Source organism: Zophobas morio, unplaced genomic scaffold (assembly GCF_036711695.1).
Source record: "Zophobas morio isolate AGI-343-1 ecotype UQ-CSIRO unplaced genomic scaffold, CSIRO_AGI_Zmor_V1 ptg000025l, whole genome shotgun sequence".
NCBI lineage: Eukaryota > Metazoa > Arthropoda > Insecta > Coleoptera > Tenebrionidae > Zophobas > Zophobas morio.
In genome coordinates, this window is record NW_026972130.1 from 852,550 (window position 1) to 878,483 (window position 25,934).

Sequence of the window (25,934 nt, forward strand, 5' to 3'; positions counted from 1 at the left end):
AACCGCTCTTGTCTCCTAATCACCCACTCCGAGCTAGCAGCAAATTTCGAAGCCCGCCTCCGTGTAGCCTGTGTCGACGCCAGGATCACACTCAAACCAATTAATCGGCCCCAAAAAATTCTATCCCCTGCTAAAAAAGCTCCCCTTTTCTCCATTGTCATCAAAGACGTCGACCTCGACATCGAAGAGCGCGACATTCTCCTCAGTGCCCCACACCTCAAAATCCACAAAATGTGGCGCATCGTCTCAAGGAAAACAAACAAGCCCACCCCACTCATCCGACTCATCTCCGACGATGTTGCCACCATCGACGGTCTCTTAACCGACGGCATCGCCCTCTTTGGCCGCCTCCATAGGTGCGAGCCCTCCAACCCACCACCACCAACCCCCGTCCAATGCACAAAATGCTTCACTTTAGGGCACCAAGCCTCCGAGTGCGCCCAAAAGCCCATCTGCCCCCGATGCTCCGACACACATGCCCCCAACAAATGCCCCAAACAAGAACCCGAATGCCCCTTCTGTAAAGGCCCCCACCCTGCGTGGTCCCGAAAATGCCCAGAATTTCTGAAACTGACAGTGACAGATGAAACACAGACACTCCCCACGGTAATCATTGACCCACCATCAGAATTCGCCGATCCTGTCGACATCACCGACGAAACCCCCGAGGAAATCAACCTATCCCAAATCCACGCGAAGGCCCTCATCGCCTTCACAACCAAAACCCTTTTCGACTTATTCCCCCTTATCCGCCCCAAAACCCAGCAAGCCATCCAGGACGCGTCCCGCATGATCTTCAACCTTACGACCCGAATTAACCACTCGGGTCGTCTCCTCCACTTCACATTTGACGGCTAATGATAAACACACCAGACATGCATGTAACTCCTATCCCGCCGCACGCTGGGGCCCCCTCCCAGCGTGTGGCATCCACTCCTCCTCCCCCACTGACCCAAAACCCGCCCCATATTAATATATGCACTATTAACATCAATAGTGCAACCCACAAAATCCATGCTCTGAAAAACCTCATCGAGACAGATAACATCCACATTCTCGCTGTCACCGAAACCAAAACCAAACGTCAATTAAAAATTCCACATTTTGTCACCTACCACAAACCCTCAGTCATGGACAATGCCCGCGGTACAGCCTTGATCATCTCAAACAAATTCCCATCCACCGAGCATGACCTACCACCAAACCTCGCCAATCTCGAAGCCATTGCCGCAAACGTTTTAATTGCCGATATTTCGTTCACCATAATCTGCCACTACAATCCGCCCAAGCACACTATCTCCACTCTTCTTGTGCAATACGCCTCGCAGATCCCCAATGCCATTTTAATCGGCGATCTCAACTGTAGACACATGGACTTTGGCGACACCGCCACGAACCCCAACGGTAGAAAATTGGCCAACCACCTTCTCAACTACCCGATCTGCCGCCTCGAAAACAGGCTACCCACCCTAATCAACCACCACGGCGAATCAATTCCGGACCACATCATTATTTCAGAAAGCCTAACACCCAAATTCAACCCGAAATGTCACATCGGAACAACGGTCACTTCAGACCACTTACCCCTAACAGCCCAACTCTTAATACCGGCCCCACCACCACCCCCATCCTATATAACAATACACGACAATAAACACGCCGACTGGGCAAAATACCAACGACACATCACCGAAAATTTGCCAGAAATCAACATAACCCGCGACTCAAACGAAATTGATAACCAAATAACACTAATCACAAACACCATTTTAGCCGCGAAAGAAATTGCCATACCACTCAAACGCGTTCCGATAAACAAAAGACCACTGCCTCCGCGCATCCTAAACCTAATAAAACAAAAACGACAAGTATACAGAGAAATCACGCGAACACGTAACCCCCAGTTAAAACCCATATTCAACAGACTAAACGCCCAAATAAGACGCGACATCAATCAATATCGGGAAGAACAGTGGTCGAACACCTGCGCAAAATTAGACTACCGCGACGGAAAAAAATTCTGGGATAAATTTAAAATACTCACCGGACAAAAAACACAAAACACAACACACTTAATCCAAAACGGCACTTTCCTCTCCACCCCCGAAGAAAAGAGCAATGCCTTCGCTCAAACACTCCAAGAAATCCACGAAATTCCCCTCGACCCAAACTTCAATCACGAGTTCTTCAACTCAGTCTCCGAAGAAGTGCAAGAGTTCCGGGAACAACCCTTCCACCCCCTAGCCCTTCTCAACATGCATGTCCCCGACAACGACAACGACCTGACGAACGAAATCTCCCTCCATGAAGTTGAATCCCACATCAAATACCTAAAAAACTCCAAAGCCCCAGGGCCAGACCAAATCAAGGCGACACTTCTAAAAAATCTTCCGCCACCAGCAACCCAAGCCCTGACCACCATATACAACAACTGTCTGAACGCCTCATATTTTCCAACTTCATGGAAGCAAGCCTCCACAATCATGATCCCCAAACCAGGCAAAAACCCCCATAACCCACTCTCTTATCGCCCCATATCTCTACTAAATATCACAGGAAAAATCTTCGAAAAGATTCTCACTAACCGACTAAAAGACTTCCTGGAAACAAATAATATCATCCCTCAACAACAATTCGGATTCCGCTCGCAACGATCCACAATGAACCCCATTCTAGAGCTTCACACCGATTCCACTCGATTCGCCAATCTCAAAGAGTGCACGGTCGCCGTCTTCCTGGACATAGAACGTGCATTCGACCGGGTTTGGCACGACGGACTTATCCACAAACTCATCAAACTCCGAGTAAATCCCCAGTTCATAACTCTACTAGACTCATTCCTACATAACCGAACCTGCAGAATCAAAATCCAAAACTCACTCTCCCAACCTGTCAACATCCGTGCCGGAGTTCCTCAGGGCTCCGTGCTCTCACCCATTCTATACTCCATATACTGCAGTGACTTTCCCATTACAGATACCCCCAGGACCAAGACGAGGATGTTCGCCGACGACACCGCGTTCTGGACATCCCACCGAGACCCCGAACGAGCCACCTCCACCATCCAGGAAGCACTCCGGCGATACGAGGCGTGGGCCAACAACTGGCGAGTCAAACCCAACCCCATAAAATCCCAATCCATCTGCATGACATATCCTGGTGCAACCTCGAAAAGACACAAATTTACACAATCGCGATTAACACTGCATGCCGAACAAATTCCACAACACAAAACAGTCAGATATTTGGGCATAACCTTTTCCGACAACTGCTCCCTAACCCCCGACCTAGAAACTACCCTCAAAAAAATCCGAAACCGCTCTAACCTCCTATCCCTAATACGCGGCCGTATCCACGGTTGCAATCCCCAAACCCTAAAACACACCTACAACACCTTTATCCGCCCAATTATCGACTACCGGGCCCCAATCTACGCGACCCTCTCCAAAAAATCCCTACACAAAATAACAGCATGCGAAAGAAAAATCCTCCGACGAGCTTTTAGACTCCACCCAAGATTCCCGTCAATGCACGTATACCAGCGTACAAACGCTACTCCCATCCCCGATCGCTTAAAAACCCTCCAGCAAAACTACGTCAAACGCACACTTAACAGCAACAACACCATAGCCATCGGTAACTTACACACCTCCTACAAATACCCAGCCGCTAACAACCGCTTATTACACCGCCTGCCGCGAGTCCCCAAAAACAAATTTAAACACGCACCCACCGCTCTCCTAGAAACCCTGTACCCTGATCTCCCTCAGGCTCTCCAGGAACTAGTTGAGCAAACGCCGATATCGCTGCGAGGACGCTGACGTCCCCGCCCCCGACACAGCCACTTCGCCGCCCCTCTCCCCCAGACCCACCACCGACACCTGGACTTAGACACCGACGACCACCCGACGACGACAACGACGACAACACACCACCGTTCTCTTTCAGCTTCCAGCCCTCCAGGACCAGGATGCAGGATGAACACCCACCCCCAAGGACCAAGGACCCATCATACGCTTAGATTAATTAGATCAATAGGAAATAGTTAGATAACCCTTGACATGTAAATATTTATTTAAGCCCACCACACTGTAAATGAAATATCTTAAGTACTAGTAAGTTAAATTCCAACCCAATAATGTTAAATTAGCCCAGCGCTGAAAAGGCCCTAAGCCTCAGCAGCGCCCCACTGACATGTAAATATCTTAAGGAAACAATGTAACCGTAAATGCTTGAATAAATGATTTAACCGAGCGACTTTGTAGCGGTGAACGTTATATAAGGTTCGCCGCGAGCCCGTCGGCCGTTATTTCCAGTCAACGTGTTCGTAACGTCCGTCTGCTGCGTGTTCGTTCGTCGATCGATTTTAATCTTTCGCTTATTTTTTCGAAATGGCAAGAACAAAACAGACCGCTCGTAAATCTACGGGAGGAAAAGCCCCCAGAAAACAGCTCGCCACTAAGGCCGCGAGAAAAAGCGCACCGGCGACCGGCGGCGTCAAGAAACCCCATCGTTACAGGCCCGGAACCGTCGCTCTCCGAGAGATCCGTCGTTATCAGAAGAGCACCGAACTTTTGATCCGCAAACTGCCCTTCCAACGTCTCGTCAGGGAGATCGCCCAGGACTTCAAGACCGACTTGCGTTTCCAGAGTTCCGCCGTGATGGCTCTCCAGGAAGCTAGCGAAGCTTACCTCGTCGGTCTCTTCGAAGATACCAACTTGTGCGCCATCCACGCCAAACGCGTCACCATCATGCCCAAAGACATCCAGCTGGCGAGACGCATTCGCGGAGAAAGAGCTTAAAAAAAAAAAATCGACCGACCATCAATCACACCGTCATCTCTCAACTGTCAGTTCTCTTTTCGAAAGAGACAAAAAAATCGGTTCTTTTCAGAACCTCAATATTTTTCCTAACGAATAAAAAATTAAGCAACTTTTTCGAGAATCGAATCGTTCGAAAACTTAAATAAAAGATAAAAAATTTAAATTAAGGCATGCAAATTCATTCATTCATTCAAATCAATCTTATCAATCATTTATTTATTTCTTTCTTTCTTTCTTTCTTTCATTCATTATTCGATTTATATGGTCGAGCGAAAATTTTAATTCGTTTGAAAAAAATTTGTGGCCCTGAAAAGGGCCATTTATGCGTGCCCCTTCGTCGATATGTACGATCGGAGCACCGCCGGGAAACAACAACAACGACGTCGTCGTCATCATCTTCTTCGAACGCTCACTTTTTTCTTTTCGGAGAAGCGGCTTTCTTCGCTTTGGCGGAGACGGCCTTGGTGGACTTGGGTTTCGGAGCTTTCGGTTTCTTCGTGGGTCCGGCCTTGTTAGATCTTTTCGCTTTCGAAGGAGATTTCGCCTTCGACGCCGCTCTGGCGGCAGCGGCGGCGGCGGCCTTCTTCTCTGCGGCGGAGGCGCTGGCAGCGGCGGCGGCGGCCTTCTTCGCTTTGGCCACGGAAGCGGTCTTCTTTTCGGCGGCGGCCTTTTTCGCTTTCGGCGCGGTCTTCTTCGAAACCTTAGAAGCCGCCTTCTCGCCGGCGGCGGCGGCGGCGGCTCCGGCGGAAGCGCGTTTTCCCGCGCCTATCGCGGCTTTCTTCGTCCTGCCGGCGCCGGATTTCCTCTTCCTTTCGGCGGCGGAGGCGGCGGCTTTGGCACCGCCGGCGGTCGTGGAGGCCAACTTGAAAGAACCGGAAGCACCTTTGCCTTTCGTCTGGACGAGGGAACCGGAAGCGACGGCGCCTTTCAGGTATTTCTTGATGAACGGAGCAACTTTTTCGGCGTCGACCTTGTAGTTGGCGGCGACGAATTTTTTGATGGCCTGGAGGGACGATCCGCCGCGTTCTTTCAAACCTTTGATGGCGTTGGTCACCATCTCCGAAGTCGGCGGATGGGAAGGTTTGCTCCTGGGATTCTTCGCTTTCTTTTCCTTCTTGGCGTGAGGCGTTCCGGCGGAGGAGGCGGCGGCCGAAGCTGTCACCGCGGCGGAAGCTGTTTGATTTTCTACGTCTGCCATTTTACCGAACAACTGATTGTTTTTGTTATTAAAAAAAGTCGATGGTTATCGGTCGCACGATCGAATTTGAATAGTGGCGAAAACGAATCAATCAATCAATCAAAATACATTTATTCAAGCAATTATATGTTACAATTTGAACCTTAAGATATTTACAATACTTGGGGGCGCTGCTGAGGCTTAGGGCCTTTTCAGCGCTGGGCTTAGTTACAATATAAAGGGGTTATTAATTATCTTAATACTAACAATGGTAGGTTTGTTTACAGTTTTGTGCTTAAATAAATATACATTTCATTCTAATTCTTATGGCTAATTGTTGTCTTCGTGTTGTCGTCTTCTTTTCTTGAACTTGGTCCTGGTCCTGGGGTGTTGGTGGTGGCTGAAAGAGAAAAGGGGGTTTTCGTTGTCGTCGTCGTCGTCGGTTGTCCTTGTCCAGGTCAGGGTTCAAGTGGGTCGTGGGGCTGTAGGTGGAGGGGTGGTGTCGATGGCGGGGCGGGGACGGCAGCGTCAGCGTCCTCGCAGCGATATGGGTGTGTGGTCTACAAGCTCCTGGAGAGCCTGCGGGAGGTCGGGGTAAAGGGTTTCCAGGAGGGCGGTGGGTGCGTGTTTAAATTTGTTTTTGGGGACGCGCGGCAGGCGGTGTAGGAGTCTGTTATTCGCGGCTGGGTATTTGTATGATGTGTGTAGGTTTTCTATGGCTATGGTGTTGTTACTGGTGAGTGTTCTTTTGACGTATTTTTGTTGAAGTGTTTTTAGTCGGTCTCGGATGGGGGTTGCTTTTGTGCGTTGGTAGACGTGTTCGGATGGATATCTGGGGTGGAGTCTGTATGCCCGACGTAGGATTTTGCGTTCGCATGTGGTTAGTCTGTGTATGGCTCTGTTTGGGAGTGTCGCGTAGAGTGTTGCCCGGTAGTCGATAATTGGGCGTATGAAGGAGTTGTAGGTGTATTTGATGGTTTCGGGGTTACAGCCGCGGATGCGGCCTCGGATTAGGTAAAGGAGGTTGGAACGGTTTCGGATTTTTTTGAGGGAGTTTTCGAGGTCTGGAATCAGGGAACAGTTTTCGGAGAAAGTGATGCCCAAATATCGGACTGTTTTGTGTTGTGGTATTTGTTCGTCATGCAATGTTAGTCGCGAGTGTTGGAATTTGTAGCGTTTCGAGGTTGCACCAGGGTAGGTCATGCATATGGATTGGGATTTCAGGGCGTTGGGTTTGACTCGCCAGTTGTTGGCCCACGTTTCATATCGCCGGAGTGCTTCCTGTATGGTGGAGGTGGCTCGTTCGGGGTCTCGGTGGGACGTCCAGAACGCGGTGTCGTCGGCGAACATCCTCGTCTTCGTTCTGGGCGTATCTGTAATTGGAAAGTCACTGCAGTAAATGGAGTACAGTATAGGTGAGAGCGCGGAGCCTTGGGGGACCCCGGCTCGAATGTTTACAGGTTGTGAATGGAAGTTTTGTACTTTGACTCTGCAGGAGCGGTTGTGTAGGAACGAGTCTAGAAGAATGATGAATTTTGGGTTTATTTGGAGTTTGATGAGTTTATAGATTAAACCATCATGCCAGACCTTGTCGAATGCACGTTCTATGTCCAGAAAGACGGCGATTGTGCATTCTTTGAGGTTGGCGAATCGGGTAGAATCGGTATGGAGCTCTAGAATAGGGTTCAATGTGGAGCGTTGCGAGCGAAATCCGAATTGTTGCTGAGGGATTATGTTGTTTGTTTCTAGGAAGTAAGTTAGACGGTTGGTGAGGATTTTTTCGAATATTTTGCCCGAGATATTTAATAGTGAAATTGGGCGATAGGAGAGTGGGCTGCGGGGGTCTTTTCCGGGTTTGGGGATCATGATTGTGGAGGCTTGTTTCCATGAAGTCGGGAAGTATGAGGCGTTGAGACAGGAATTGTAGATGTTGGCCAGAGCTTGAAGGGCTGTTGGCGGAAGGTTTTTTAGAAATATCGCCTTGATTTGATCTGGTCCTGGGGCTTTGGAATTTTTGAGGCATTTGATGCGGGATTCGACTTCTTGGAGGGAGATGTCGTCGGTTAAGTCTTCGTTATTGTCGGGAACGTGCATGTTGAGGAGGGCTAAGGGATGGAAGGGCTGGTCGCGGAAGTCTTGCACTTCTTCGGACACAAGGTTGAAAAAATCGTGGTTGAAGTTGGGGTCTAATGAGATTTCGTGTATTTGTTGGAGAGTTTGAGCGAAGGCGTTGCTCTTGTCTTCGGGGGTGGATAGGAAAGTGTTATTTTGTATTAGGTGTGTGGTGGTTTGTGTTTTTTGTCCGGTGAGTAGTTTAAATTTGTCCCAATATTGTTTTCCGTTTCGGTAGTCTAGTTTTGCGCAGGTGTTCGACCACTGTTCTTCCCGGAATTGATTTATATCGCGTCTTATTTGGGCATTTAAGCGGTTAAAGTGTGTTTTGAGTTGTGGGTTACGTGTGCGCGTGATTTCTCGGTAGATCTGGCGTTTTTGTTTTATTAGATTTAGGATTCGCGTAGGCAGTGGCCGTTTGTTTTTCGGGATGTGTTTACGCGGGATAGCGAGTTCTTTGGCGGCTGTGATGGTGTCTGTGAGTAGTGTGATCTGTCGGTCAATTTCGTGTGTGTCGCGAGTTATGTTGATCGGTGGCAGGTTTTCGGAAATGTGTTGTTTGTATTTTGCCCAGTCGGCGTGTTTGATGTCGTCTATGGTTATGTAGGTTGCTGGTGGCTGTGGGGCGGGAAGTAAAAGTTGGGCTGTTAGTGGTAGGTGTGGGGAGGTGACCGTTGTTCCAATCTGACATTGTAGGTTGAATTTGGGGGTCAGTGTTTCGGAGATGATTATGTGGTCGATTATCGATTGACCTTTATGGCTGATGAAGGTGGGGTGCCTGTTTTCAAGGCGATAAATGGGGAAGTTTGTTAGATAATTGACTAGCTTTCTGCCGTTTGAGTTCGTGGAGGTATCGCCGAAGTCAATATGCCTGGAGTTGAAGTCGCCCATTAGTATGGCGTTGGGGAGATGTGAAGCGTATTCGAAGAGGAGGGATGAGAGGGCTTCTTGGGGCGGATTGTAATGGCATATTATTGTGATAGAAATGTTGGCAATTAGGACATTTACGGCAATAGCTTCGAGGTTTGCAAGATTTGGTGGTAGATCATGCCGGGTGGATGGAATTTTGTTTGAGATTATTAGGGCTGTGCCTCGTGCGTTGTTCATGATTGAGGGTCTGTGATAAGTGGTAAAGCGTGGGATTTTTATTTCCCGTTTAGTTTTGGTTTCGGTTAGGCCGAGGACTTGGATATTGTCGGTTTCGATGAAGTTTTTGAGGGCATGCATTTTGTGTCTTGCGTTGTCGATGTTGGCTGTGGCTATATTGATGAAATGTAGATTGGCAGCGGCGTGGGGGGGGTTGTGGGGCTGAGGAATTGGGGGTGTGGGTGCCGCACGTTGGGCTGGGGGCCCAGCGTGCGGCGGGGTGGGGGAAACATGCACGTTGGTTGTGCTACCCATTACGCATCAAAGGTGAAATGGATGAGCCGACCCGAATGATTTATTCGGGTCTTCAAGTTGAAAATTGCTAAGGAAGCGTCCTGAATGGCTTGTTGAGTTTTGGGTCTGTTCAGAGGGAGCAGGTCGAAGAGGGTTTTGGTGACGAAAGCGATGAGGGCTTTCGCATGAACTTGGGACAGGTTGATTTCTTCTGGGGCTTCGTCGGTTACGTCGACGGGGTCGGCGAATTCCGTCGGTGGATCGATGATGATCGTCGGGAGGGTTTGTGTCTCGTCTGTGACGGTTAATTTGTGGAATTCGGGGCATTTTCTTGACCATGCGGGATGGGGGCCTTTGCAGAAGGGGCATTCTGGGTCTTCCTTGGGGCATTTGTTGGGCGCATGGGTTCCAGTGCAGCGGGGGCAAATGGGTTTCTGGGAACACTCGGAAGCTTGGTGTCCCAGCGTGAAGCATTTGGCGCATTGGACGGGGGTTGGTGGTGGTGCATTGGAAGGTTCGCACCTGTGGAGACGGCCGAAGAGAACAATGCCGTCGGTCAGGAGTGAGTCGATGGTTATTACATCGTCGGAGATTAGTCTGATGAGGGGGGTGGGTTTATTGGTTTTTCTGGAAATGATTCGCCACATTTTGTGGACTTTGAGGTGGGGGGCGCTTATTAGAATGTCGCGCTCTTCAATGTCATGGTCTACGTCTTTAATGACGATTGAAAATAGGGGAGACTTTTTTGCTGGGTTTTGGATTTTCTTGGGGCGATTGATGGGTTTGATTGAAATGCGAGCGTCCGAAGTGGCCACTCGGAGGCGGTTTTCGAAAGATGCTGGGATTTCGTTTCGGGTTATCAGAAGGCAGGATTTGTTATAATTAACTTTGAGGGTGTCAATGTCATTTAGGAGTAGGTGGGTGGTTAGGACGTCAAAGAATTTTTTTTGTGTGGCGAAGGCTTGCGGAATGTTTTGTACTGTGTACTTGAAGAGTTCGGGGTTGGATGACGTGGAGCGGAAAGTTGCTGATGTGTCGGCCGAGGAACGGCCCGAAGTAGATGGGGTAGACGTTGCGGATGATGTTGGTGACGACGATGCGGAGTGGGTCGGGGATTTTGTTGGTTTGTTACCATTTGAGAGGGCAAGCAAATAATTGGGGTTTGACCCACCTGGTTTTGTTGGTGTCGGAGGCATCGTGGGGGCTGCTGCGGCTGTTGTAGCTGCCGTGGAGGCGGCTGCCATGGCTATGGCTGCGGCGGTGGCTGCTGCGTCTTCGGCGGTGGCTGCCGGGGATGCTGGTCCTGAGGCTTGGGTTGGGGCGCGGCGTGACGTAGCGGATGGCTTCGTCGGCGGGGCCCTGGTCACAGTGGAATTGCTTCTAAGCTTACGAGGTCCGGAAGACATCCTTCCTGGACGATGCGTAGATCGAAACTGTGTGGCGAAAACGACGTCTAAGTGTCCCCGACGTAAACCAAGCGGACTGTAAACTAAACGCGCGACTTTGACGGAATTCGCTCGAAATCGGCGGCCTCGCGCTCGACTTTCGGGTGATGACATCGTTCTCTTTTCGCCGTCACCACCGCCTCCTTGTCGTTAGACGGACGAAACACGGCCTCAGACCTTCCTCGACGTTTATTCGAGTATTTTTCGACGAAGCGGGAATCGGCGAATCGGCAGGGCGTCCGTCCGGACGCTCGCTCGAAGAAGACCTTGTCAAAAGTCGAACAACGTACCGAAGGTGGACGTCGACGCTCCGACGTCCGTCGTCGCCGCCACCGTGACGACGCTTCGACGAGGTGAGCCTCCGTCCATGCTTTCCGGTTTTTTACACCCTCGGGGACGATCGGAAGACGTTTTCTCGTCAAAAAACGCCTCCGAAAGAGGCAAGGTACGGTCAAAATCGTCACCGCTTCGAAGCGACTCTTCCGATTTCGACGATCTCCTGGGGCACGGGGGGCTCCTTCGACGTAGATCGTCGAACGAAAACGACGGAACGGACTTTCGGCCGTCCTCCGGTGGCGGTCTCGTCTCTGTACGAGGATGGGAACATTAAAAATTTCCATGTCGAAGCCGCGACGAGATGATTCGGTCTCGTCGTTTCCTCGTACCTCGAAACGACGAGGAAATTCGGATTTTTTTTATTTTTTTCCGTACGAGATCGATCGACGATCGAAATTGCACGTCTGACGAAAATTTCCTTGCGGATTTTTCCAAAAGTTTCTTCGTTTCGAGTGTCGTTTTCGAGCCGGGACCGAGCGCGGAAACCCGCAGCACCGCACCGACGGCGAACGAAAATTCTTTCTTCGATTCACGTACGATACGTTTTCTGTCTTTCCTGTGGCCGCTTTTCATAGTTTTATTTTCTTTTTTTTTTTTCCTTCTTCTTTCGAAGATCTGAAAGACTGTACATTCTATGGAGTTTATTTAATCTATTATTGTTTACAGACGAACGAACTTCGAACTATTTTAACATCTTTCAACTATTATTTTTTAATTCAATTCACTTACACTATTATATTATCAAGGCAAGTGTTTTTCAAAGCATTCGAACCATCGAGATACGGCGAATTTATGACGGCGGTTGTTTGTAAAATATTGCAAATGCTGCTTTTTGGGTTATATTTATATATATGTTGTCCAGGACTTGTTTTTTACGTATATTTACGATTACATTCACACACAGGTGGCCAGGTGGCGGTAGGGGTAATTAATCCGGCGGACGAAGATGGTTTATGGTTTGTTTTTACCTACGTCCGCCGTGATTGTGCCTTATGTGCCTGGTTCGTCTCTTTGTCGGTCTTGTCGTCCTTTCCCTATCCTGTCGGTGGCATTCGTCTGTTAGTTGTACGTGCGTGATGTGCTTGTTTGTTTGTTTGGTATTTTGTGTTGCAGACCGCTGCGCTGTGCTGCGCTCCTCGATCTTCGATGTTCGTTCGTCGGATCTTGGCACTTTTGCTTCGACGTTTCGACTTCTCGGATCCATTTCTACTGATTTTTTACCCTTATCATCAGGCAACGGCCATACCACGTTGATAGCACCGGTTCTCGTCCGATCACCGAAGTTAAGCAACGTCGGGCGCGGTCAGTACTTGGATGGGTGACCGCTTGGGAACACCGCGTGCCGTTGTCTTCTTCTTTTTGTTAAACTTTAGTTTTTAGTAAAAAAACGATGTGTTTATTATAAGTAGTATGTCATAAGTTAAGCTAGTTTTTAATTTAGAATTTAAGTTAGTCGCTAAGATTTTCCACTCGCGTCCTTCGACTCGAAATTTTCAAACACTCCGCTCCCTTCTCCCGACCGATTTTTTGTTTTTGTTTTGCCCTATCGCGAACACCCCCCTTATTCTTTTTTTTTTTTTTTTTTTTTTTTTTAAGTCCAAAAAAAAATTTACAAGTCCAGATCAGATCGAGGTGTCGCGTAACGACACTCTACTAGGTTTATAAAATAATGGATATTTATGTCTGCGACGATAAAATAAAATTTAAAGCACGACGAGAACTTATAAACGAACGCCGTACATGGACAACGAGATCAGAATCATTCAGGAAGACTCGAAAAGAAACGAATCGATGATTAAATATCTTTTAATTTGAAATTTATTCACGCTCGATCGTGAAAATGCAAAAAAACGGCCGTTTTGTTAGGAACATGCGTTATTTATCGTACGCGAGTTCCTCGAACAGACGGCCAGTATAGATTTGCATCAGTTTCGTAATTCTAGTATTAAAATAATGATAAAAAACGCGACCGTTTTCTTCTCGATCTTATGATTTCCTGATAAAATCGATCGTAGAGAGCACAGCGCTTCGTTATGAAGAAATAAATAATATAAATTCCTTCTTGCGGCGGGGGGAAAAAAAGAAAGAAAAAAAAAACAAGTACGTTCCCGTGACCTGACTTATTTACATATCGTATAAAAATCGATCGATAAAAATATATCGCTGTTTTTTAACATAGTTTCATTTCGAAAACCTCTAACCGAAATCGATCGTACGTACGTACGACGCGGACGGAATTTAAACATCGCACACCCCGAAACGAAAAGTATCATTTTATTCGTTCATTTAATAATCGAATAATAATAAAGGGGAAAGAAACATTCTCGAGGTTCGTTAATCTCTTATTTGTAAGGAATGCGATTTGTGGTTCTGAAAAGAACCGATTTGTTTGTTGTTGTTGTTGTTTTTTTTTTTTTTCCGGAAAGATGGACGACGGACGACGACAGAAATGATAACAAAATCATTCTACTTGGAGCTGGTGTACTTGGTGACGGCTTTGGTACCTTCGGAGACGGCGTGCTTGGCCAATTCACCGGGCAAGAGGAGACGTACGGCGGTCTGAATCTCCCTGCTGGTGATGGTCGAACGTTTGTTGTAGTGGGCGAGGCGGGAAGCTTCGGCGGCGATACGTTCGAAGATGTCGTTCACGAAACTGTTCATGATGGACATCGCCTTGCTCGAGATACCGGTGTCGGGATGTACTTGTTTCAACACCTTGTAGATGTAGATAGCGTAGCTCTCCTTCCTCCTGCGCTTCTTCTTCTTGTCGCTCTTCGAAATGTTCTTTTGGGCCTTTCCGGCCTTCTTGGCGGCTTTACCGCTAGTCTTGGGTGGCATCTTCGAATATTCGATAAGAGTTTAACAGAACAGAACAGAACGCAACGCTACGCTCGGTTCTCGACGAACGAATAAAAATATCACTTTTTTTTTTTTTTTTTTTTTTTTTTGGTGGAGGGGAAATGTCTACGCAGACCACCGTAATGGTTCTTGGCCTCTTCTGCGGCCTACGGTGGTACTGGGGGAATGGTTACCGCCCTAAAACCCCTCCTTCTTCTGCTCGGGTACCAGGACATTGTCCCTTACACCCATAACGCGCATCCCGGTAGACACAGCGGGGGCTGCGCTACCGAGCTCGGTTGAGCTATTGATTGCCTAGGAGTTGGCCCCCATCTTCGGCTCTTCCTCGCGGTCCTGCGGCCGGTGGAGAGATCTGAAACAGAAAAATGCGCTATGCGCTGGCGTTAGATGTGCAACACCTTGGAGGCGATGCGGTCGGGAAGTTGGGAAGGCCGGGAAAGGCCGGTCGGTGGAGACGGCAGGTGGTGTTACTTGCCGATTCGGTCTTCAAGCAGCGCCCTACGGGGCCGCTTGCGACTGGGGGGGGCTTCCTCGTCGAACTCGTAGTCGACGGCTTCTCGCACCAGGGGGTTGGGGTGCTCTTCAGCTTTCCTGAAGGCTCGGAGGGCGACTTCGTGCAGGAACTCCTTCAGCGGCGGGAGGTTGGCCTCTCGGAGCAGTTGGGCGTTTCTGACGAACCATGGGGCTTTGAAAACCTGTCGGAGAATTTTCGTCTGGATGACTTCCAGACGGTGGAACTGGGTTTTGGAGGGTTCATAGCTCCAGGCCACTGAAGCATAGGACATGGTGGGGCGGATGATGGCGCGATACAGCAACAACTTGTTCCTGATCGACACCTTACTGCGCCTTCCGATCAGCGCAGACAACGAACCCTTTATCTTGTTCGTATTGGCCACGATGTAGTCAATATGAGGGATAAAGGACAGCCGTTTGTCGACGATGACACCTAGGTATTTTGCTTGGCTCCGCCAAGGGATGACCCGGTTAAACATCGTGACGTTTCCTTCAGGCCCAATACGTCTTTTCGAGATAAGAAGCGCAGTGCTCTTTTCTGGATTGACTGTAATGAGCCATCGTTTGCACCACTCCTCCAGCGCATCCACGGCCTCCTGTAAGTAGGAGGTTACGAGGTGCGGCATTTTGGAGCGCGTAAGGATAGCCGTGTCGTCCGCGTAGATCGCAAGGCTAGTTCGGGGGAGTTTGGGTATGTCCGCGGTGAAAACCGCGTACAGGAGCGGGGAAAGCGCCGAGCCCTGGGGGACTCCTGCGCTAATTGGATGCTCCGCAGATAAAGCGTGCCCAATGCGTGCTTTAAACGTGCGGGAATCCAGGAAAGATTGGATGAGCTGCACCATCGCCAACGGCACGCCTGCTTGGTGAAGCTTGTAAACAAGTCCATCATGCCAGACGGTGTCGAAAGCCTTCGCAACGTCGAGGAACACCGCGCCAGTCAATTGTTTCCATTCAATTGATTTTGCGGCGAATTCGACTACTCGGAGGAGTTGTTCGGAGGTTGAGTGTTGGGGGCGAAAACCGAACTGTTCATCGGGGACTACGCCTCGTTCGTTGACGAACTCAGCTAGCCGTTTCCGAATCACACGTTCAGCGATCTTCCCCACGGACGAGAGGAGACTGATGGGTCGATGATTTTCCGGGAAAATGTGATTTTTCCCCGGTTTCGGGATGAAAATGACGTGGGCTTCTTTCCACCTAGCTGGAAAAAGACGGAATTTAAACATTGCATTAATTATACCTGCTAGTGCGACGATGGCTTCGTCGGAGAGGTTCTTCAATGCTTTGTTCGGGATGCCATCTGGGCCTGGGGCTTTCCTGGGTTTGAGGAGTCGGATGATTTCGCGGATTTCGTCGGGATGGACTTCGCGGATCTGGTCGTCTTCGTCGGGTTCTGCCATTCGAATTTCTTCGACGGTTTCCTCGACGAGGTCCAGGTGCTCGTCATCTGCATCAGGGTCGATGTTCGTCTGGCATTGGTTCTCCAGACTGTGAGCGAAGGCGGCGGCTTTGTCCTCTTCTGTGAAGACGATGCCGTTGTTCGCGCTGTGGATCGGTGGAAGTTGCCGCTTGTCGCTTCTCAGCGCTTTGGCCATTTTCCAGGTCGATCCGTCCACGGTGTTCAGGGATTCTAGTCGTTGTTCCCACTGCTCGTTCCTAAGATTGAGCAGTGCTCGCCGGACTTCCCATTGGAGGCGGTTCGCTGCAGTCCGGTCGTCCTGTTCTCCAGTTCGTCGTGCTGTTCGTCTGGCTCTGTTCTTTTCCCTGATGAGATTCGCGATACGCTGTGGTATCGCGGGCCGTTTGAATGGCCGCACAGGGCGTCGAATTGAGGTCGCGTCGATGGAGGCCCGGATACGATTTTCGTAGTCCAGGGTTGCTCTTTCGACTTGCTCGCTGTCCTGGAAATTCGTTACAAACTCACCAAAGTTGCCCTTGATATGTTCGGCGAATTTCGTCCAGTCCGTGGTCGTGATTATGTTGGCCGCGGGATCGTTGGGTTCGTTCCCGATGCGCATAATCACCGGGAGGTGGTCGGAGTGGAGCTCGTCGACGACGTTGACGTCCACTTCGTGTCGGAGATTCTTGACGAGGGCAATGTCCAAGACATCACCTGGTGCATCTGGTCGGGCTCGGTGGTAGAACGTCGGTTCCTCGGTGGAGATGACGTCTACTTCCGCGGTGTTATGGAGGAAGGTTAGGAGACGCCTTCCGTTCGCGTTGTTCTGGCGGCTGTGCCAGTCCGAATGCTTGGCGTTGAAATCGCCAGCTGCGATGGTGGCCTCTTCGCCTGCGACGAGGTCAGCGATGTCTTCAACCTGGAGCGTGTTGGAATTGTTGTAACAAGCGATTAGGCGCAGAGGCCCTCTCGCAGTCACAACGGTTACCGCCGTCGCTTCTAGTTGTCGGAGATCGGGGACGTAAGAAGAAGAGTGTTTAATCTCTTTTCTTACGTAGATGGCCGTTCCTCTCCCGTTTCCGTCCCGTCGTTCCGTTCGGTGCAAGGTGTAACCCGGCATCTTGGGATCTCGGGAGTCCCACAGGAGGTTCGTCTCGTTGACGAGGATGGCATCGAGCTGGTGGTCTTCCATGAACTCTTCGAGTTCATAACGCCCGCTCCGGAGTCCATTGGCATTCCAGAAGGCGATCTGTAATGAATTTACAATTAGTGGCGTACTACCCATCTAATTTTTAAAAAGGAGGGGAAGGAATGCCGCCATTTTCTCCGCCATGGACTGCGAGTCCTTGGCGGCGGCGATGGCGGTCATCAGTTGGGTCTTCTGGAGCTGCAGGTCGGCCTGTTGGCGAGCCGTGAGGGCGACCTTCTTGGGAACGGGAGCGGGTTTGGGTTTTGGGGTGGCCTTGGGGAGGGCACCGCGTTTGGGGGCGGCGGTCCTGGGGGCGGTCGTCTTGGACGATGTGGGAGGCTTCTTGGAAGCCTTCTGTTGCTGCGATTTGGGGAACTTGGGACACCCCTTGTAGCTGGCCGGGTGTGGCCCGCTACAATTCGCGCATTTCGCGGGCTGCCTGCGTTGCTTCTCGCAGTCGCTGGTCTGGTGATCGGCGCCGCACTTGACGCAACGGTGTTCGGCCCTGCAGTTCCGCTGGGAGTGGTGGAACCGCTGGCAGCGGTGGCACTGGGCAGCATCCTTCCTCTTATGGGGCTTCTCCACCTTGACGGAGAGGCCGCAAAGTGTCTTCACCTCGAAAACTTCGGCCTTCTTGGCCATAGGCATCTCGGCGAGGACGAGGGGCATCGGGCGGTCGTTTCGGCTCATCCGACTGACCTGAATTGGTTGGAGACCCAGAGACTCCAGGTCTTCCAACACCTCCTGGCTGGCAACTCCTACGGCGATGCCGCGGATGACTACGCGGAGAGTTTTCTCCTCCGGGAGCGTGAAGGTGTGATACTGCACCTTCATGTTGTCCAGAAGTCTTACCAGGCTTCTGAAGTCGCTCACCTCGACCGGCTGAATGCGCACCCCTTCCGGGGTGGATTTCGCCTTCGAATACCGGATGGAGTTATCCGTCATCCGACGCGAAACTTCTGACCATCTCTGGCCGTCCCGCAGGATTATGGGCGGAATCCTGCTTTTCGGGGTGGTTGGGGGATGTGGTGTCACCACGGGGACCTCTGTCTCCATGGTCTCCTCCTGGGGCTCGGGCCGGGGCTCGGCGGGGGTCTCGTCGACGACCGGGGTGGTCTCGGCGGTGGTGGCGGGCTTGGCCCTGGCGGTGTCCCGGCTTGGGCCTGCCGGGGGCTGGGGCTGGGGCTTCTTTTGCTGCTTGGCAGCAAGGGGGGCCCTCTGGGGCTTGGCTTTTTTCTGCTGCTTCTTGCCAGCAGCAGATGGGGCTGGCTTCTCCGTGGCCGCGGGCTTGGCTGGTGGCTTGGGCATCACGGTCGGGGGCGGAGACGCAATCTTCGGCTTTTTGGCCGAAGTGGAAGGCGTGGGGGCTTGCTCCTCGCCGCTAAGGGCGGAGAACATATTGCCAGTCGTGAAGACTGGCTGGGGGGTGGGGGTAGCTGGCCTCTTTGCGCCAGCTCTGCCGGGGGGGACTTCCTCGAAAGGGGACTCCAGGGGGGCCTCTGCGGACGTGACCTCCATGGCTACTTCCACATCGGAGTCTTCTTCTTCTTCTGTGGAGGTCGGTGGGGGGCTGTAGAACTCCTCTACGACCCTCTCGATCCTCGCAATTCTCTTGGCATGTTTCTTCTGGGCAGCCTCCATCCTGGACACGATGGCCAAGATCCTGGCCAGCATGGATTCGTGTGGGGCCCCTGCCTGCGCCATGGTGGCACTGACAGAGCCTGGGACGTTTTCAGGTTGCGAAATTATTCGTGCGACATCGACTACTATTCGCTTTGAAAAAAGCAGCGTAGCCGATGAAAAACGTTGCGAAACGTTGCACAAGGGGTGCTGGCGATAGCGCGCTGAAAAGCACAGTAACGCAGCGAACTCGGTGAACTTCACTGGAGCGTTGGGTCACAGCACGACGGCAGATTCACAAAAGCAAAAAATATGCAAAAGCAAACTCACCACCGGAACAGACAACCTTCCTCTCCAACTGACGACTCACATGATAAAAATATCACCCCGCGTGCGACTACTTTTATAACGGACCGTCTACCGACTCAGGCCACGCCCATTCGTCCTAGCCTTCCTATGCGCCGAACTGAACCGACCGCACGGAGGGTATAAAGCCTAAGCCGCGACCGCCGGTCCGATACATAACCGAATAACGCAGCAGTCGATTACGTGTGTCGTCGCCGCTCGTCGCTCGCTCTTCTTGTTTATATTTCGTTTTTCGCAAGAAAATTAAAGAAAATGTCAGGACGTGGAAAGGGAGGAAAAGTCAAGGGAAAGGCGAAGTCCCGTTCGAGCCGTGCCGGTCTTCAGTTCCCCGTCGGCAGGATCCATCGTCTCCTCCGTAAAGGAAACTACGCCGAACGCGTCGGTGCCGGAGCTCCCGTCTACCTCGCCGCCGTCATGGAATATCTGGCCGCCGAAGTTCTCGAGTTGGCAGGAAACGCCGCCAGAGACAACAAGAAGACCAGGATCATTCCCAGACATTTGCAGTTGGCGATCAGGAACGACGAAGAGTTGAACAAGCTCCTTTCCGGAGTGACGATCGCCCAAGGCGGCGTTCTGCCCAACATCCAGGCGGTCCTCTTGCCCAAGAAGACCGAAAAGAAGCCTTAAACTCTTTTCATTTTTTTTAAAGAAACGGACCGGACGGACGACCGCTTTACCGAGAAAAAAAAAGAAAAACAACAACCCACATCATCGGCCCTTCTCAGGGCCACTAATTTTTTTCAAACGATTAAATGCTCGCAAACTTATCTTAATGGAAAACAAACAAAAAAAAATAATAGAAAGAAAGAAAAGTACTTTATATGACACGATATCGTTTTTCGATTCGAAAACGTTAATTTTTTTCTTATTGTTCGTTCATTTTTAAGCTTTCTCTCTGTCACTTCTCGTGAATTTTACTGCAAACGTTTAAAAATACGTGATTTTAATTTAATTTTTTTCCTTTTTCCATTTTATATCGTCATTATTATTTCTTTAAAAAAAACCAACACAACCAACCATTCATTCATTCATTCATTCATTCATTCATTATTTATTCTCGACATATAGTAAGCGAAATTTTTTATTCGTTAGAAAAATTTTGTGGTTCTGAAAAGAACCGTTTTTTTTTTTTTCTCCGATCTCGTTTGTTGTCGTGGCGTATATACGGAAAAGTCAAAGAATCAAAATCAGCGACGATTAAATTTCTTGCTATTGCAAAAAATTAACCGCCGAAACCGTAGAGGGTGCGTCCTTGACGTTTCAAAGCGTAGACGACGTCCATGGCGGTGACGGTCTTACGTTTGGCGTGTTCGGTGTAGGTGACGGCGTCACGGATCACGTTCTCGAGGAACACCTTGAGGACGCCTCTGGTTTCTTCGTAGATCAACCCGGAGATACGTTTCACACCGCCGCGACGGGCCAATCTTCTGATGGCCGGTTTCGTTATGCCCTGGATGTTGTCGCGCAGGACTTTGCGATGACGTTTCGCGCCACCTTTTCCCAAGCCTTTGCCTCCTTTTCCTCTACCGGTCATCTTGGAATATCTTCGAAGAAGCTTGCGAGCGACGTGGATTCAGAACGGTGTTCGTAAGGGAACTGCGAAAATTACGAAATTCGGCGTCGTTTTATAACGTTTCCGAGCTACGCCCATTTCTGGTCCCGCTCGACCAATAGACACGCGCAGAGAGCGACTTTGTAGCGGTGAACGTTATATAAGGTTCGCCGCGAGCCCGTCGGCCGTTATTTCCAGTCAACGTGTTCGTAACGTCCGTCTGCTGCGTGTTCGTTCGTCGATCGATTTTAATCTTTCGCTTATTTTTTCGAAATGGCAAGAACAAAACAGACCGCTCGTAAATCTACGGGAGGAAAAGCCCCCAGAAAACAGCTCGCCACTAAGGCCGCGAGAAAAAGCGCACCGGCGACCGGCGGCGTCAAGAAACCCCATCGTTACAGGCCCGGAACCGTCGCTCTCCGAGAGATCCGTCGTTATCAGAAGAGCACCGAACTTTTGATCCGCAAACTGCCCTTCCAACGTCTCGTCAGGGAGATCGCCCAGGACTTCAAGACCGACTTGCGTTTCCAGAGTTCCGCCGTGATGGCTCTCCAGGAAGCTAGCGAAGCTTACCTCGTCGGTCTCTTCGAAGATACCAACTTGTGCGCCATCCACGCCAAACGCGTCACCATCATGCCCAAAGACATCCAGCTGGCGAGACGCATTCGCGGAGAAAGAGCTTAAAAAAAAAAAATCGACCGACCATCAATCACACCGTCATCTCTCAACTGTCAGTTCTCTTTTCGAAAGAGACAAAAAAATCGGTTCTTTTCAGAACCTCAATATTTTTCCTAACGAATAAAAAATTAAGCAACTTTTTCGAGAATCGAATCGTTCGAAAACTTAAATAAAAGATAAAAAATTTAAATTAAGGCATGCAAATTCATTCATTCATTCAAATCAATCTTATCAATCATTTATTTATTTCTTTCTTTCTTTCTTTCTTTCATTCATTATTCGATTTATATGGTCGAGCGAAAATTTTAATTCGTTTGAAAAAAATTTGTGGCCCTGAAAAGGGCCATTTATGCGTGCCCCTTCGTCGATATGTACGATCGGAGCACCGCCGGGAAACAACAACAACGACGTCGTCGTCATCATCTTCTTCGAACGCTCACTTTTTTCTTTTCGGAGAAGCGGCTTTCTTCGCTTTGGCGGAGACGGCCTTGGTGGACTTGGGTTTCGGAGCTTTCGGTTTCTTCGTGGGTCCGGCCTTGTTAGATCTTTTCGCTTTCGAAGGAGATTTCGCCTTCGACGCCGCTCTGGCGGCAGCGGCGGCGGCGGCCTTCTTCTCTGCGGCGGAGGCGCTGGCAGCGGCGGCGGCGGCCTTCTTCGCTTTGGCCACGGAAGCGGTCTTCTTTTCGGCGGCGGCCTTTTTCGCTTTCGGCGCGGTCTTCTTCGAAACCTTAGAAGCCGCCTTCTCGCCGGCGGCGGCGGCGGCGGCTCCGGCGGAAGCGCGTTTTCCCGCGCCTATCGCGGCTTTCTTCGTCCTGCCGGCGCCGGATTTCCTCTTCCTTTCGGCGGCGGAGGCGGCGGCTTTGGCACCGCCGGCGGTCGTGGAGGCCAACTTGAAAGAACCGGAAGCACCTTTGCCTTTCGTCTGGACGAGGGAACCGGAAGCGACGGCGCCTTTCAGGTATTTCTTGATGAACGGAGCAACTTTTTCGGCGTCGACCTTGTAGTTGGCGGCGACGAATTTTTTGATGGCCTGGAGGGACGATCCGCCGCGTTCTTTCAAACCTTTGATGGCGTTGGTCACCATCTCCGAAGTCGGCGGATGGGAAGGTTTGCTCCTGGGATTCTTCGCTTTCTTTTCCTTCTTGGCGTGAGGCGTTCCGGCGGAGGAGGCGGCGGCCGAAGCTGTCACCGCGGCGGAAGCTGTTTGATTTTCTACGTCTGCCATTTTACCGAACAACTGATTGTTTTTGTTATTAAAAAAAGTCGATGGTTATCGGTCGCACGATCGAATTTGAATAGTGGCGAAAACGACGTCTAAGTGTCCCCGACGTAAACCAAGCGGACTGTAAACTAAACGCGCGACTTTGACGGAATTCGCTCGAAATCGGCGGCCTCGCGCTCGACTTTCGGGTGATGACATCGTTCTCTTTTCGCCGTCACCACCGCCTCCTTGTCGTTAGACGGACGAAACACGGCCTCAGACCTTCCTCGACGTTTATTCGAGTATTTTTCGACGAAGCGGGAATCGGCGAATCGGCAGGGCGTCCGTCCGGACGCTCGCTCGAAGAAGACCTTGTCAAAAGTCGAACAACGTACCGAAGGTGGACGTCGACGCTCCGACGTCCGTCGTCGCCGCCACCGTGACGACGCTTCGACGAGGTGAGCCTCCGTCCATGCTTTCCGGTTTTTTACACCCTCGGGGACGATCGGAAGACGTTTTCTCGTCAAAAAACGCCTCCGAAAGAGGCAAGGTACGGTCAAAATCGTCACCGCTTCGAAGCGACTCTTCCGATTTCGACGATCTCCTGGGGCACGGGGGGCTCCTTCGACGTAGATCGTCGAACGAAAACGACGGAACGGACTTTCGGCCGTCCTCCGGTGGCGGTCTCGTCTCTGTACGAGGATGGGAACATTAAAAATTTCCATGTCGAAGCCGCGACGAGATGATTCGGTCTCGTCGTTTCCTCGTACCTCGAAACGACGAGGAAATTCGGATTTTTTTTATTTTTTTCCGTACGAGATCGATCGACGATCGAAATTGCACGTCTGACGAAAATTTCCTTGCGGATTTTTCCAAAAGTTTCTTCGTTTCGAGTGTCGTTTTCGAGCCGGGACCGAGCGCGGAAACCCGCAGCACCGCACCGACGGCGAACGAAAATTCTTTCTTCGATTCACGTACGATACGTTTTCTGTCTTTCCTGTGGCCGCTTTTCATAGTTTTATTTTCTTTTTTTTTTTTCCTTCTTCTTTCGAAGATCTGAAAGACTGTACATTCTATGGAGTTTATTTAATCTATTATTGTTTACAGACGAACGAACTTCGAACTATTTTAACATCTTTCAACTATTATTTTTTAATTCAATTCACTTACACTATTATATTATCAAGGCAAGTGTTTTTCAAAGCATTCGAACCATCGAGATACGGCGAATTTATGACGGCGGTTGTTTGTAAAATATTGCAAATGCTGCTTTTTGGGTTATATTTATATATATGTTGTCCAGGACTTGTTTTTTACGTATATTTACGATTACATTCACACACAGGTGGCCAGGTGGCGGTAGGGGTAATTAATCCGGCGGACGAAGATGGTTTATGGTTTGTTTTTACCTACGTCCGCCGTGATTGTGCCTTATGTGCCTGGTTCGTCTCTTTGTCGGTCTTGTCGTCCTTTCCCTATCCTGTCGGTGGCATTCGTCTGTTAGTTGTACGTGCGTGATGTGCTTGTTTGTTTGTTTGGTATTTTGTGTTGCAGACCGCTGCGCTGTGCTGCGCTCCTCGATCTTCGATGTTCGTTCGTCGGATCTTGGCACTTTTGCTTCGACGTTTCGACTTCTCGGATCCATTTCTACTGATTTTTTACCCTTATCATCAGGCAACGGCCATACCACGTTGATAGCACCGGTTCTCGTCCGATCACCGAAGTTAAGCAACGTCGGGCGCGGTCAGTACTTGGATGGGTGACCGCTTGGGAACACCGCGTGCCGTTGTCTTCTTCTTTTTGTTAAACTTTAGTTTTTAGTAAAAAAACGATGTGTTTATTATAAGTAGTATGTCATAAGTTAAGCTAGTTTTTAATTTAGAATTTAAGTTAGTCGCTAAGATTTTCCACTCGCGTCCTTCGACTCGAAATTTTCAAACACTCCGCTCCCTTCTCCCGACCGATTTTTTGTTTTTGTTTTGCCCTATCGCGAACACCCCCCTTATTCTTTTTTTTTTTTTTTTTTTTTTTTTTAAGTCCAAAAAAAAATTTACAAGTCCAGATCAGATCGAGGTGTCGCGTAACGACACTCTACTAGGTTTATAAAATAATGGATATTTATGTCTGCGACGATAAAATAAAATTTAAAGCACGACGAGAACTTATAAACGAACGCCGTACATGGACAACGAGATCAGAATCATTCAGGAAGACTCGAAAAGAAACGAATCGATGATTAAATATCTTTTAATTTGAAATTTATTCACGCTCGATCGTGAAAATGCAAAAAAACGGCCGTTTTGTTAGGAACATGCGTTATTTATCGTACGCGAGTTCCTCGAACAGACGGCCAGTATAGATTTGCATCAGTTTCGTAATTCTAGTATTAAAATAATGATAAAAAACGCGACCGTTTTCTTCTCGATCTTATGATTTCCTGATAAAATCGATCGTAGAGAGCACAGCGCTTCGTTATGAAGAAATAAATAATATAAATTCCTTCTTGCGGCGGGGGGAAAAAAAGAAAGAAAAAAAAAACAAGTACGTTCCCGTGACCTGACTTATTTACATATCGTATAAAAATCGATCGATAAAAATATATCGCTGTTTTTTAACATAGTTTCATTTCGAAAACCTCTAACCGAAATCGATCGTACGTACGTACGACGCGGACGGAATTTAAACATCGCACACCCCGAAACGAAAAGTATCATTTTATTCGTTCATTTAATAATCGAATAATAATAAAGGGGAAAGAAACATTCTCGAGGTTCGTTAATCTCTTATTTGTAAGGAATGCGATTTGTGGTTCTGAAAAGAACCGATTTGTTTGTTGTTGTTGTTGTTTTTTTTTTTTTTCCGGAAAGATGGACGACGGACGACGACAGAAATGATAACAAAATCATTCTACTTGGAGCTGGTGTACTTGGTGACGGCTTTGGTACCTTCGGAGACGGCGTGCTTGGCCAATTCACCGGGCAAGAGGAGACGTACGGCGGTCTGAATCTCCCTGCTGGTGATGGTCGAACGTTTGTTGTAGTGGGCGAGGCGGGAAGCTTCGGCGGCGATACGTTCGAAGATGTCGTTCACGAAACTGTTCATGATGGACATCGCCTTGCTCGAGATACCGGTGTCGGGATGTACTTGTTTCAACACCTTGTAGATGTAGATAGCGTAGCTCTCCTTCCTCCTGCGCTTCTTCTTCTTGTCGCTCTTCGAAATGTTCTTTTGGGCCTTTCCGGCCTTCTTGGCGGCTTTACCGCTAGTCTTGGGTGGCATCTTCG

General features: G+C 49.6%; 8 protein-coding genes and 2 non-coding genes across 10 annotated transcripts; 5 read left to right on the top strand and 5 right to left on the bottom strand.

The window, feature by feature from the left end:
• The first annotated feature begins 4,391 nt into the window (after positions 1-4,391).
• Positions 4,392-4,802, top strand: LOC135135839 (histone H3). The gene has a single exon (XM_064064959.1). The coding sequence runs from the start codon at positions 4,392-4,394 to the stop codon at positions 4,800-4,802; it is 411 nt and encodes a 136-aa protein (XP_063921029.1).
• Positions 4,803-5,232: 430 nt separating this feature from the next.
• On the bottom strand, positions 5,233-6,021 carry LOC135135841 (late histone H1-like). Its single transcript, XM_064064960.1, has one exon. The coding sequence runs from the start codon at positions 6,019-6,021 to the stop codon at positions 5,233-5,235; it is 789 nt and encodes a 262-aa protein (XP_063921030.1).
• A 6,484-nt stretch (positions 6,022-12,505) lies between these two features.
• LOC135135970 (5S ribosomal RNA) lies at positions 12,506-12,624 on the top strand. Its single transcript, XR_010281654.1, has one exon. It is a non-coding gene; the product is annotated as a 5S ribosomal RNA (ribosomal RNA).
• A 1,115-nt stretch (positions 12,625-13,739) lies between these two features.
• On the bottom strand, positions 13,740-14,111 carry LOC135135842 (histone H2B). Its single transcript, XM_064064961.1, has one exon. It carries the CDS (start codon positions 14,109-14,111, stop codon positions 13,740-13,742), a length of 372 nt encoding a protein of 123 aa, XP_063921031.1.
• Positions 14,112-19,471: 5,360 nt separating this feature from the next.
• Positions 19,472-19,846, top strand: LOC135135843 (histone H2A). The gene has a single exon (XM_064064963.1). The coding sequence runs from the start codon at positions 19,472-19,474 to the stop codon at positions 19,844-19,846; it is 375 nt and encodes a 124-aa protein (XP_063921033.1).
• Positions 19,847-20,441: 595 nt separating this feature from the next.
• LOC135135884 (histone H4) lies at positions 20,442-20,753 on the bottom strand. The gene has a single exon (XM_064065003.1). It carries the CDS (start codon positions 20,751-20,753, stop codon positions 20,442-20,444), a length of 312 nt encoding a protein of 103 aa, XP_063921073.1.
• A 291-nt stretch (positions 20,754-21,044) lies between these two features.
• LOC135135844 (histone H3) lies at positions 21,045-21,455 on the top strand. Its single transcript, XM_064064964.1, has one exon. The coding sequence runs from the start codon at positions 21,045-21,047 to the stop codon at positions 21,453-21,455; it is 411 nt and encodes a 136-aa protein (XP_063921034.1).
• A 430-nt stretch (positions 21,456-21,885) lies between these two features.
• LOC135135845 (late histone H1-like) lies at positions 21,886-22,674 on the bottom strand. Its single transcript, XM_064064965.1, has one exon. The coding sequence runs from the start codon at positions 22,672-22,674 to the stop codon at positions 21,886-21,888; it is 789 nt and encodes a 262-aa protein (XP_063921035.1).
• Positions 22,675-24,323: 1,649 nt separating this feature from the next.
• Positions 24,324-24,442, top strand: LOC135135971 (5S ribosomal RNA). Its single transcript, XR_010281655.1, has one exon. It is a non-coding gene; the product is annotated as a 5S ribosomal RNA (ribosomal RNA).
• A 1,115-nt stretch (positions 24,443-25,557) lies between these two features.
• On the bottom strand, positions 25,558-25,929 carry LOC135135846 (histone H2B). The gene has a single exon (XM_064064966.1). The coding sequence runs from the start codon at positions 25,927-25,929 to the stop codon at positions 25,558-25,560; it is 372 nt and encodes a 123-aa protein (XP_063921036.1).
• Positions 25,930-25,934: the final 5 nt, after the last annotated feature.

Excerpts from the sequence above, each read along its gene's own strand:
- LOC135135839 (XM_064064959.1), top strand. The coding sequence starts at position 4,392 with ATGGCAAGAACAAAACAGACCGCTCGTAAATCTACGGGAGGAAAAGCC.
- LOC135135841 (XM_064064960.1), bottom strand. The coding sequence starts at position 6,021 with ATGGCAGACGTAGAAAATCAAACAGCTTCCGCCGCGGTGACAGCTTCG.
- LOC135135842 (XM_064064961.1), bottom strand. The coding sequence starts at position 14,111 with ATGCCACCCAAGACTAGCGGTAAAGCCGCCAAGAAGGCCGGAAAGGCC.
- LOC135135843 (XM_064064963.1), top strand. The coding sequence starts at position 19,472 with ATGTCAGGACGTGGAAAGGGAGGAAAAGTCAAGGGAAAGGCGAAGTCC.
- LOC135135884 (XM_064065003.1), bottom strand. The coding sequence starts at position 20,753 with ATGACCGGTAGAGGAAAAGGAGGCAAAGGCTTGGGAAAAGGTGGCGCG.
- LOC135135844 (XM_064064964.1), top strand. The coding sequence starts at position 21,045 with ATGGCAAGAACAAAACAGACCGCTCGTAAATCTACGGGAGGAAAAGCC.
- LOC135135845 (XM_064064965.1), bottom strand. The coding sequence starts at position 22,674 with ATGGCAGACGTAGAAAATCAAACAGCTTCCGCCGCGGTGACAGCTTCG.
- LOC135135846 (XM_064064966.1), bottom strand. The coding sequence starts at position 25,929 with ATGCCACCCAAGACTAGCGGTAAAGCCGCCAAGAAGGCCGGAAAGGCC.